Source organism: Gorilla gorilla, chromosome 4, assembly GCF_029281585.2.
Source record: "Gorilla gorilla gorilla isolate KB3781 chromosome 4, NHGRI_mGorGor1-v2.1_pri, whole genome shotgun sequence".
NCBI lineage: Eukaryota > Metazoa > Chordata > Mammalia > Primates > Hominidae > Gorilla > Gorilla gorilla.
In genome coordinates, this window is record NC_073228.2 from 91,495,813 (window position 1) to 91,508,131 (window position 12,319).

Sequence of the window (12,319 nt, forward strand, 5' to 3'; positions counted from 1 at the left end):
ATAGTTAAGGTATTCTCAGCATTTACTCTGTGATTAAAACAAGTAATATAACAAAAGGCATTTTTGTACAGATTTGTTATAGGCATTTTCTCATTATGTAAGAATTGGCATATTACATAAGCTTTGGAATAAAAATTGATTGATTCATATTTTTAGAAACACTAATTTTAATAATATGTAGCATTTCACAATCGTTTGGCTAAGAGAAAACTTTTTTTTTTTTAAACAGGCAAAGGAAAACGTTGGAAAAATTTATATTTTATCTTAGAGGGTAGTGATGCCCAACTTATTTATTTTGAAAGCGAAAAACGAGCTACCAAACCAAAAGGATTAATAGATCTCAGTGTATGTTCTGTCTATGTTGTTCATGATAGTCTCTTTGGCAGGTAAGAGATTGGTTTCCTATTTTTCTTTCGGAATTGTCTTAATAATAAAATAGTACAAACAAAGCAAACCAATTTTGAGAGCCCTAAAATCATCTTCTAAAAGTAGCAGATGCACTTTCTAGGTAATTTTTGCCTTCCTTGCTTAATTGTAGACTAATATATACATAAAGTCTACTTCATTGTGTTGCACAGAAATCTTTGGCATGACATTTCCTGTAGTATAAAGCATGTTTTGTCCCTGCCCCAACAAGCAATCTTTTGAGTGACTTACTTTGAGTCTTTGTCACCTTTCCTCTGATTTTGTCACATGGTTTAACTCAGTATACCCAAGAGTACTAGGTGCACTCAATTCTGCTATTAACTCTATAAGCAAGTTCTTAAGAAAGTTAATGTTAAAAAATAATCTTAAAATTGTCTTGATAGGAAAAATGTATTTGAAATTAAAAAAAATTCTTATGTTGATTTCTTGGTTTTGAAAAAATGAATATAAATGTATAAGCTGAATCCTAAACATCAGAAGACAAATCCAGCTCTTGATTATATCTGGATTTTTTTCTCAAGAACAATGGCCTAATGGCCTTTACCTTTCACCATTAGTATTATCAGTAATCCATCCCAGTCTTTTTAGATGTACTTACCATTTTTATTACCTATTGTTATGATTAGTAAGAGAAAAGACAGTTAAATGTTTCAACAGCTTGTTTTTCTGCCGCAGGATGGCATTTCTGTGAGGCAAATCTACGTTTTATCCTGTTGAACTATTTCTCTTCTTTAAGAGAAATACCTGTAAAATATATAGCCTTGTCATTTCTTTTTTCAGTGTGTTTAGGGATCACATTAGTGTTACTTGTGATTTTGACAGTTTTTTAAAATGATCAAATAGGTTTGGGAAATGCTGATTGAACAAATAGTTTTACTTATAGCAAGGCTTTTTGTAGCTTTAGCTAGTGTTTATATTGTGAATCTGTAAAATAGTATGAATTACTTCATAAATTCATTTTACAAAGATACCCTTTTTTTTTCCCTGAATACTCACTGATACCTCATAAAGAGTTGTTCCAAAAAACACAAAGATTGCGTGAGACAGGATTTCTTGAGATTTTTCTGCCCCTCTTTAACAACCTGAGAATCTTAACCTTCAAATGTGGTTGATTCAGGCCTCTGTCTTTTCTTTTTAGTTCTACTCTGCACCCTTCTTGTGGGTTGAATCCTTCCTCAAACCAGTTCCCTACATGGTAGCAAGGTAGCAAACAGCACCAGAGAAAGGGCTGTAAGCATTCACTCCCATAATTATTAAAAAATCTTGAAAATATTCTGTTGAGCCACCTCTCAACCAATTTTTAGTTCTGGGTTACTGAGGTAGCAAAAGGAATGGGATTATCCTGATAGAATGAGGAGACCCTTTTGTGCCCAGATCTGTTGCTGGAAATGATCTCACCCAAATAGTGAGGCTGCTCTACTTACCATATGTATGGGTGAAATGGATGTTGGAGAGACAACACTATTCACTACTAAATGTAGTTTATTATCGTGAAAACAGTTAAAACAGTAAAAGTAGAATATTTTGGGAACAATTTTATTGAGATCAGTAATATGAAATAGGTGGCTCTTGATTCTTGGAGGATGGGTATGAATTCAGCTGGATAGTTGAGCAGAGCTTCCTAACCAGTGTTCCATTAATCAGTATACGTGTCCCCTGAGATACTAGTGGTTGTAAAATCCTATTGTAGTACAGATATTTAACAAATGTATTATATTTCAAAAATTATAACACTCGAAAGCATATGATCCCTGTATAAACTGTTCTAATTCATTATTTTATTGGGGCAAAAGAATTGGTGCATAACACTTGGAGACAGCTTTTTATAGTGGCTATACCTCAGTACTTCCTACTTTCTTGTTCAATCATCCAGGTACTCTGAATATTACTTTATTCACAGCTTCATTATGAAGCTACCTTTTATGTTCAAGCAGAAATGTCTCATTTTGTTTCTTACCTTTTTTCGATTAACAGAGAAGTTAAAATTGTTTTAATTATTGTAAAATATATAAGGAGGTTCTTGAAAAGAATACAATGAATTTGATATATTTTTCATTTTTACTACTTTATAATTAGCCTTAATGTACAGATGTTAATTTTTCCCACCATAAGGGCAATTTAGTGACTAACACTGGAAAGTCATTAGACTCATAAGATAAAAAATAATTTTAAAAAAATGTAACTCGCTAGGACCTGAAAGAAATACATTTAATTGCTAAATTTTTTTTAATACTTTGAAACAAAGAAGGTCCTATGGAAATGCTAGTTAAGTTTATGACTGATGATGAGCCTTCACGATAGGAACATTTAAAGATTTTATGTCAAGATTATATATATGTTTGTCTGTAGACCTGAATTCCATACTAAATAATATAATGAAATGGAGGCTGTAATAAAATCTAAGCTGCTTCAGTTGCATGTGTTTTCAGTGTTATGTGAGAAATGGAATCAAAATACCTACTGTTGGATGCTGAAGTATGTTACCTGTCCAAAAGAAAAGTTTTGATAAAAGTTTATGATTATAGGAGAAAAACTTTGCAGATTTACTGAAGAATGAGTAAACTTCGTCAAATTATATGTACAATACAAAAAGATATGTGTCTTGACAGTTTATGGATTTAAGGAAGAAATTCAACCTTGGAAAAATGAGGTTAAAAATGATTCACTAATGATACTTACAACTGCAATTAGATGAATCTTAAGGAAGTATTAAGATGAATATTGCAATATCTGTAAGATTGAAGAAAAGCTTTAGCATTATTTTGATATAGTTTATATGAACAGATGCAGTTAATTGGAAGTCTGTTGGCACAATCAAAAGAAAGGTCCACATTACACTTGATGGTAAAAGAGAAAGAATTGCTAGAGTAAAAAGAAGGATCAGATCCTTGAAGCACAAGTTGAACATTGTGAATGATTCCTATTCTGGTTAGTAACAAGAAAGGAGTTTCTGTCTGGTAGGGGGAAAAGCAATAAATATACATTTACCACTTGCTGTAAGGTTGTAGCTTGCTTCTTGTACAGTTTCTTGTTGAAGGTGACTTAAAGAATTTGAAGACATTAGAAAAAGTCTTTGTCATGAATTATATTTAATGATACCAGGTCTGAAACCTAGTATGAAAAAGTTATGTTCATGAGAACTAAACTCAAGTCTCTCATTTAGAAAACAGATTTTTCTTTTAAGGCTGGGCGCAGTGGCTCACGCCTGTAATCCCAGCACTTCGGGAGCCCAAGGTGGGCTGATCGCTTAAGCTCAGGGGTTGGAAACCAGCCTGGGCCTACATGGCAAACCCCGTCTCTTTAAAAAATTAAAAAATTAGCCATGTGTGGTGATGCACACCTGTGGTCCTACCTACTCAGGAGAGTGAGGTATGAGGATTGTCTGAGCCCAGGCTCACAACTGCCAGGATGTTGCAGTGAGCTGACTTTACCACTACACCCACGGCAGAGTGAGGCCCTGTCTCAAACAAAACTAAACCAAAAACAACAACAAAAATTTTTTTTTCAAAGTATGCTAGTTTATTATTAACTATTTTTTTTAAAGTGCCTTCCTGTGAAATAGAGAAGCACTTAGTGAGAAAGACTGAATGCCAAGGCAAATAGCATTAACAAAGTACATTTCAAGGAAATGAGAAGACATCTGTACCATATAATAGGACAAGTAGAAAAATAGGTTGATAAATTATGTATTACCATAGGATGCAAATACCAGAGGACAAAAGGGGAAATTATAGATGAATGTTAATATCTTTTTCTTTATTATCAAATTAATGCCAGGCATTGAACATTTCCTGCTTTGTGTACACATAGAACCTGATATGCTGACCTTTAGCATTTAGAAGAAGACTAATGTGAAAGTTAACAGCCACCTTGTGCAGTAGGTGATTAGTGCGCATGCTCAGCCTGATGCTGAACGAATGTTGGATGGCAATGCTGTTTTCTTGCATGGCTTTAGTTGCACAGCTGTGCAATTTTTCCAGATTATTTTCAATATTAAGAGATCTCTAAGCACTCCATTTCCTTGTATTAAACTTCTAACTTTTAATACTGCATTACTTAGAAAGATGTCTTAGTGACACAGTTATTCTAGTGACTATCCATGTGGTAATTAATTTTTACACCATCTTTTCATAGCTGGATCTCACTGTGGTATTTATTGCTTTACATTTATTTATGAAAATGTTTTGCTGGATATTAAATTTAAGATTGGCAGTTATTTTGCCATTTTAAAGATGGTTTTCTGCCTTCCAACATTTTCGTTGTCATTCAAATTGTATCTGTTTTAGAGGTAATGTATCTTTGTCTTTTCTCTTAGAGGTAATGTATCTCACACAACTTTCTCTGGATGCTTTGAGATTTTTCCTTATATTTTTAGTGGTAAAACTAAAATGTACCAACTATAAATTAAAAAAAAATATATCCTTAGGTTTGTAGTGCTTCATCAATCTGAGACCTGATGTTCTTTGTCAGTTTTAGAAAACTCTTGGTTAGTATCTATTTAAATGGTTAGTATCTAATTTAAACAGTTGTTCTGCCACATTCTTTTTTCTTCTTGGAGTCCTGTTATAAAAAAGTTGCACTATTTCCCATGCTGTTTTCTATGTTTTTCATCCTTTTTTCCTCTGGACCAACCTATATATTTTCTTCTGATCTTTCAGTTCACTAATCTTCCATTCTGCAGTCAAATCCACTTTTTCAGGACTTCATTTTATTACATTTTTTTCAATTTAGAATTTCCATTTTTTTAAAGATCCAGTTTCTGGCAAAATTCTTGTTACCTATTTTCTTAAACATTTTAATTATAATTACTTGAAAGTCTTGTCTGTCTTCAGTATCTGGATTATATGTATGTCTTTCTGGTTTTTCATCTTAACTTTTAGCCATTTAATCCTGATGCCTGTAGTGTCTACTTACTTTGACTGAGTGGTAGACATTGTACATGAAAAACTATGAAAACTAATGTTATTGTGTCCAGAAAGAATCGTTCTTACGGATGGTGTAGGGTTAGTACATCTTGTAAAGGCTGTTCTATTTCTGGTTTGCCCTTATCATGAAGGCACAGCCCTTCAGGGGTCTCAATGGAAAGCCTGAAATTCATTTTTTTTTCTCCTAGCACTATCAAACTACTGGATTTGTAGTTAGTTTTTTAGCCTTTTAGCAACTATTTTCTGCTTAGCGTCTCAGCTACACAGCTTAGGAACTGGCAACTGCCTTGAACGGAAAAGATGTGGAGAATGTCGGGTTAATTATAGTATGATCTTGGCTCCTCAAATCTTAGCTGCTTTGGTTGTTCTCCAGTGCTTTCAAACAGTTGTTTTTCTGTTTTGTATTACTATTTTAAGTTTTATCCAACTAGGGTGGTTAGTCTGATACAGGCAACATTTAGGATCAGAAGTTTCCAATTCCTATTTTCCATAATTACTTTTAAGACATTCTCAAAGCATGAAAATATAGTCTTTATCTTTAATAAGTGTTAAGCTTGTCCTCTGTATTTTTGCTATGGCCTCCTAACATTAGCATGATATAAAATCTTTAAAGCAGGAAACAGAAGTAACATTTATTGAGTTCCAAAAACATGCAGGCCCTTAATAAAGATTTTATCAATATTTTCAAGTCTAGTTGGAAAGATAGCACATTTCCAAAATGATATAAATTATTACTTAATATTGTACTTACATATCAAATGATTTAAAATAATACTAAAGGAAGACAAGAACATTTGTTGTACACAACTGTTCACTTAAACTCTAGAACAAGCATATGTATGAGGAGATGATGTTTCCATTTTAACAGGTGAAGAAAAATGATCAGTTTAGAAAAATTTGAAAATACAGAATCACCTACAATCTCTAGAGATAATTACTTAGAACATTTTTAGTCTAAGAACATTTCTAGTCTTTTTCCAGTGCATATAAAGCTTTTCAGATTAGCTGTGTGCAGTTCTAGCAGTTCAGCTTCAATCTGTTTGTAACTTTATTTCTAATGTCTTTTAGAATTAATTGAAATTTCTTTAGTTTACACTTTGAAATACTGATAAAATTTTAATAGTGCTGACATAAAGTTTTCTAAAATATATATAGCTGACCTTTTTTTTAGTAATGATCTGGTACAATGGAGTATTATTTCTTTAAGAATTATAATTTTATGTTAATTATTTATTGTGAGTGTTTTGGAAGCTGGTATAAATATTTTGCTACTTTTTATTAAGCTTCCTAATAATTTTTGTTTTTATTTTAAAGGCCAAACTGTTTTCAGATAGTAGTTCAGCACTTTAGTGAAGAACATTACATCTTTTACTTTGCAGGAGAAACTCCAGAACAAGCAGAGGTAAGATTACTGTTTCTCAAACTACAGTATACTTTTATGTTAGCGCATGTTTTCTTATTAACTGGAATAGAAAATGATTGCATTCAAGATAAAGTCACAGAACGCCTGAAATCTAATCATCTCTTGTTTTAAGGAATGAGATTTCATATGTAAAAAGTTTTCTGAAAGAAATGCAAAAACAAACACAGTGAAGGGTTATTAGGAATGAAAACTCCATTTTAAATTGACCTTTAAATACTCTATGATGTTGAGGCCAACTGAGAATGCTCATTTAAAATCCTCTCTGAATAAAGGTTATAGGCCATCTCAGTATAATCCAAAGGTAAGCCAGTTAACCAGTTAGTTTTGCTAACAAGCATTATTCTTCACTGGTTGAACTCCATGTCTGAAAATAAAAGTCAGTCAACACAAGGAAAGATATTTTAGGAATCTGTTCTCTAAGCCAAGTCGAGATATAATGTCTACTTTAGATTAGCTATTAATCCATGTGCAGTGTCCTTCTTATAGCGTCTATTAAGTAATTGTGTGAAGAAATAATATTTTTTAAAAAACACTCTTTAAAAAATATTTTGCAACAAAGGGAGACCCCACCTCTATAACAAAAGTAAAAAATTAGCTAGGTGTTCTGGCTTATGCCTGTAGTCCCAGCCACTCAGTAGAATGAGGCAGGAAGACTGCATTAGCACAGGAGTTTGAGTTATAGTGAGTAAGATCGAGACACTGTAAGCCAGCCTAGGCAACAAACTGAGACACTGTCTCTTAAAAAATTTTTTTGCTTTCTTTGAACCCTAATATTTCTGGAGTATATGGTTGTATTTTATACAAATACAGCTAAATTTCTGCTTATATTCTAACGAAGGAACTTAAAGGTGGTTAAGAAGTGAAAGTGGCTTTGTTGGAAATATAATTTGCCAACCCTAGATATGAGGAAGATGCTCTTAAAACTAGATCCTAGCGTGAGACTCACAGAATAAACCTGAATGAGCTTACAACTGAACAGTCATATTTCACATCTTTATAAAATATCTCATTTAAATGCTCATTTCACGTGTAATGCACATAAAATTTTACGGCTATGTATCCCTAATTTTTAGATGAGAAAGGTAGTGCTCAAAACATTTTGGTAACTTACATGATTTTTTTAAATGTTAGAAATTGAGTTAGAAATTTAAACTTCAGTATCCTATTTTGTAATTATTTTACCATGGTCCCTCTTTCTGAATAAAAATGTGTCACATACCATAATGACATTTCAGCATGTTTTGCAAGCCTGACATAGAACATTTTTTAATGTATTTATACATAATATTTCTGTATTTCCATAAATGGTATTTCCAGTTTTTGTTGATTTGTTGGGCTGTGGGGGTCTCTGGTTATTCTCTTCTATTTCAAAAAGCTATGGTAACTGATTTGGTTTTAATTTGCTGTAATATAAAGACAGTCTCTAGATATTAATAAAGTTCAGCTTCATTGAAATAGCCAACAAACTAAAGACATAATTGAATAAAGCAATAGTACACAGCTTTCCAGAAACATGTAAAAACCAAAGTGAATATTTAGATTTGTTTTTAATAAACCTTAGTTCTCTCCTTTTCCCCAAAGCACTAGATAAACATTTTAAAAATATGGCTGCAATTTGATTTGAATATTAGGCTAAAATGATTTTTAAAATCTAATGTTATATTTGAGAAGCTTAAAAATAACCCAAATCCCCTTATACATTTCTACCTGTATCATGGTCTAAAGTATAGATTAAAATGCTTGTCATGGGATTAGTCATCACATTATCAGTTGGTTTTACAATCAGCACTCTCCCCCTCTCACAAAGTGTATCAAGTTAAATTCCACCTAAGCTTGCCTCAAGTATAACAGCTTAATTATACATTGACAGTTAATTTCCCCAAGGTAGTATCTGTTTGGGAGAAATAGTTTCTTTAATGTAAATTTGATTTTTTGGCTAATTAATGGCCACTCGATGTGTTTCATACATAAATTCAAACAAAGATTTATACAGAATTATAATTGTTTTGGTTGTTTTATTATTATATTATTTGTTATTTTTGTTATTTTATTATTGGTTATTGTTATGAAGTACAGTATAGTCTGAGAATAGAAATGGCAGTCTAGAGAAGGAAAAAATTGTTGAATTTGAAAAAAAAAACCTAACTGATGATTTGGAAACCAAATAAACTAGTGTATATTTCTTTGAAGTGCTGTTTTTCTTTGCAGGATTGGATGAAAGGTCTGCAGGCATTTTGCAATTTACGGAAAAGTAGTCCAGGGACATCCAATAAACGCCTTCGTCAGGTGAAGCTTAATTTTCTTGGATTTTTAATTGTCACATTTTGCTCTAACACTTTGCTCTTTTTATTTTATTTTTATCTGAACTGTTTTGGACATCATATGGGGTTAAGCCATGCTGCCACTTGCTTCAGTAGCAGGAAAACGTTACTTCTTTATGAAAGAGAATGTTCTTTCTTAGTCCATGCCAACTGTTAAAAACATAAGAAAGATTATTCTTCCACTTTAAATAACAACACTAAACCAACACAGCAGAAACTGTTCTGTTGGGCACTTAATTTTCCTTCAAAAAATTATTTTGGCCTCTTTCAAAAAGTAGAACATTGAAAAGATCATCAGATTTATAGCACTAATCCCAATAAACTTTTTTGGGATTTTCATTTTGAAGAACAGCTTTTAAAACCTACTGCTTAACTCTTAGGAAATATTTAATCTTATTTGAAACTGTAACATGCCCTATACTTTGAGATTTGTGGAGAGTTAAGCTAGGCTTTCTCTTTTTTTTGCCTTTACAAGGGTAACTTTATAACCTCCATTTCTTGGCTTTTTTCTTTTTAGTAATCCCTGTATAATTGGAAGAAGTTAGGCAAATTTTGACATTCTCAAGGTTTAAAGAAAGTTTAGTACAATATTTATTTACTAACCAAAGTGTCTCCTGTTCTCTTTGTGTGAATATCTGATAAGCTGAGTGATTAACATACTGTTCTACTGGGAGTGGATAATGGTTGATATTTAGAGGTGACTAAATAGTCCCTGTAACCCAAAGTCTTGCTCTTCCCCAGGGAAATTTAAGTATACACACAATCGCCATGTCTTCATAACATTGTAACATTTTGTAAGCTATCAAAAATCAGATTGGATTTTTGCTAATAAGAGCAAGTTGTATTTGGTATGAAACTTGAGCCATTAAAATGACATTTGCAGGTTTAATATAATCATAGCTAACATCTCTCAAGCACTTTTTATGTATCAGTGGGCAGTGCGATTTAGTGATTTACATATACTGTCCGCCCTTTCTATTCATGGGTTCTGCATCAGTGGACTCTACCAACCATGGGTCAAAAATATTCAGAAAAAATACAATAAAAAGATACAGTATAACAACTATGTACATAGCATTCACATTGTATTAGGTATTACAAGTAATCTAGAGATGATTTACGGCATACGGGGGGCATGCATAGATTTTATGCAGATACTATGTCATTTTCTATATGGGACTTGAGCATCTTGGGCTTTGTTAGCTGCCAGGACAGAGAGGTGGAGGGTCTTGGAATCAGTTCCCCACAGATACTGAGGGATAACTAGTTTGTAATACTTATTACAACCTGTAGTGTAGACTTTATACTTACATATTAGAAAGATGAGGCTTAGAGGGACGGATTTGTGCAAGGCCACACAAGTAGTATATGGCAAGAGAGAAAGAGGACCTGATACTAGAAGGTGGATGGTCTAAGTTTTGGCATCCAAACTAACAAATAACTTAGTTTCTTTAGGTTTGTATCCTTTCCTGTAAAATAAGAAGGTAAAGTCAGTGTTTTAAAAATTTTTAGCTGCGGAACTCTTTTATAGAAATAGAATCTTCCAGATAAGTATTATATAACATACGGGATTTTAATTTGAGTAGTGACAGTTGTTTACTTATATTAATAAAGAATTTTCTTCTTCATTTTCTCTTTATCGTTGTTTTATGGTAGAAAAGGTGTATTTCATTATTTCTCCAGGAATATACTGGGAGAAATAACTTGTAAAATAAAATTGCATTGTGTTTATCTTTTAGGTGGGAAGAATTATTTTAAATGTCTGAATGTTTTAAGTATGTCACATACAAATATATAACCAAAGCTCACATTTTCTGAAAAAAAGGGGAAAATAAGTCATTATTTTTGGCTTTGTATCTTAGAGTAATTGCTTTTGAAATGTAGTGCACTTCTAGAAATCTGGGGTAATATATATATATATTTTTTTTTTTAGGTCAGCAGCCTTGTTTTACATATTGAAGAAGCCCATAAACTCCCAGTAAAACATTTTACTAATCCATATTGTAACATCTACCTGAATAGTGTCCAAGTAGCAAAAACTCATGCAAGGGAAGGGCAAAACCCAGTATGGTCAGAAGAGTTTGTCTTTGAGTAAGTCTTATTTTATCATTACATTAATCATTTTCTTTTACCATATTGCATTTCTTTCTGTTTTTTTGGTCTCTGTATCTAAACCATCAGAACAAGGTACCATATCCAGGTGTTCTAATAGCATATATATATATATATATATATATTTTTTTTTTCCTGTTGTTTGTTCACCTTTATTTGTGAAGTGCTATGCCCTTGGTTTTTCCACTTAGTTATTAACATGAATTGGCAAGTCAAAAAACATTTACTAACCCACAAATACAAAACACTTACTAGGGTTTCCAGTACTTATTTGAATGAATTATTAGTTTAGGAGGTTAAAGATGGTAGGAAAAGTGTGTAATTTGCGTGTCTTCTGTATACCAAATAATAAAATATGTTGTGAATCTGGTTTTAGGTCTAGCACACTCACTGTTTTTTTTTTTTAAAGCAGAAATAGGGGGTTTATTTGATACTAGAACTTAAAGAAATAAGGTAGTTTGATGCCAAAACATTTTGTTAATTCTTTTTCTCCTTGCTCCTTTAGTGATCTTCCTCCTGACATCAATAGATTTGAAATAACTCTTAGTAATAAAACAAAGAAAAGCAAAGATCCTGATATCTGTAAGTTGATACAGAAACTTTCTAAAATAGAAAAAGCATGTTTTATATACTTTTAAAATTCACAATGAAAGTCTTAAAATAGAAATTAAAAAAACAGAAATGCAAGTAGTATAATTTGAGATAGTTTCTTTCTGTACTTCTTAAAGTATTGATTATCAAGAAAGAATATACCTAAGATAGAAAAAGACCAATACGGTTCAACTGTACATACTGTTAAGCAATTAAGATTAAAATATCTAGCCACCCTCCTTTCTCCAATGAATAGGAAGAATAAGGAAATGATTACAGTGGTCTTTTTGTAGGGCTTGCCCTCATCCCTTCTTTCTACTTTTTAGGTTTTTCCTGCTTTTTTTTTTCTTTTTTTCTTTTGAGATGGAGTCTTGCTCTTGTTGCTCAGGCTGCAGTGCAGTGGTGTGATCTTGGCTCACTGCAACCTCCGCCTCCCAGGTTCAAGCAATTCTCCTGCCTCAGCCTCCTGAGTATCTGGGACTACAGGCGCCCGCCACCATGCCTGGCTAAGTTTTGTATTT

The 12,319-nt window shown here is 32.4% G+C and overlaps 2 protein-coding genes across 4 annotated transcripts in view; one reads left to right on the plus strand and one right to left on the minus strand.

The window, feature by feature from the left end:
• Nucleotides 1–12,319, plus strand: part of RASA1 (RAS p21 protein activator 1) — a 124,381-nt gene that overhangs the window by 95,540 nt on the left and 16,522 nt on the right. For all 3 annotated transcript variants that reach the window (XM_019027643.4, XM_055388733.2, XM_055388735.2), the window contains exons 11-15: nt 230–386; nt 6,666–6,753; nt 8,983–9,060; nt 11,029–11,186; nt 11,713–11,789. In XM_019027643.4, coding sequence (XP_018883188.2) covers nt 230–386; nt 6,666–6,753; nt 8,983–9,060; nt 11,029–11,186; nt 11,713–11,789 — 558 coding nt within the window. The remainder of the gene's footprint in view (nt 1–229; nt 387–6,665; nt 6,754–8,982; nt 9,061–11,028; nt 11,187–11,712; nt 11,790–12,319) is intronic.
• The window catches only part of CCNH (cyclin H), a 101,586-nt gene that overhangs the window by 51,696 nt on the left and 37,571 nt on the right, over nt 1–12,319 (minus strand). The gene's annotated exons all lie outside the window — the stretch shown is intronic.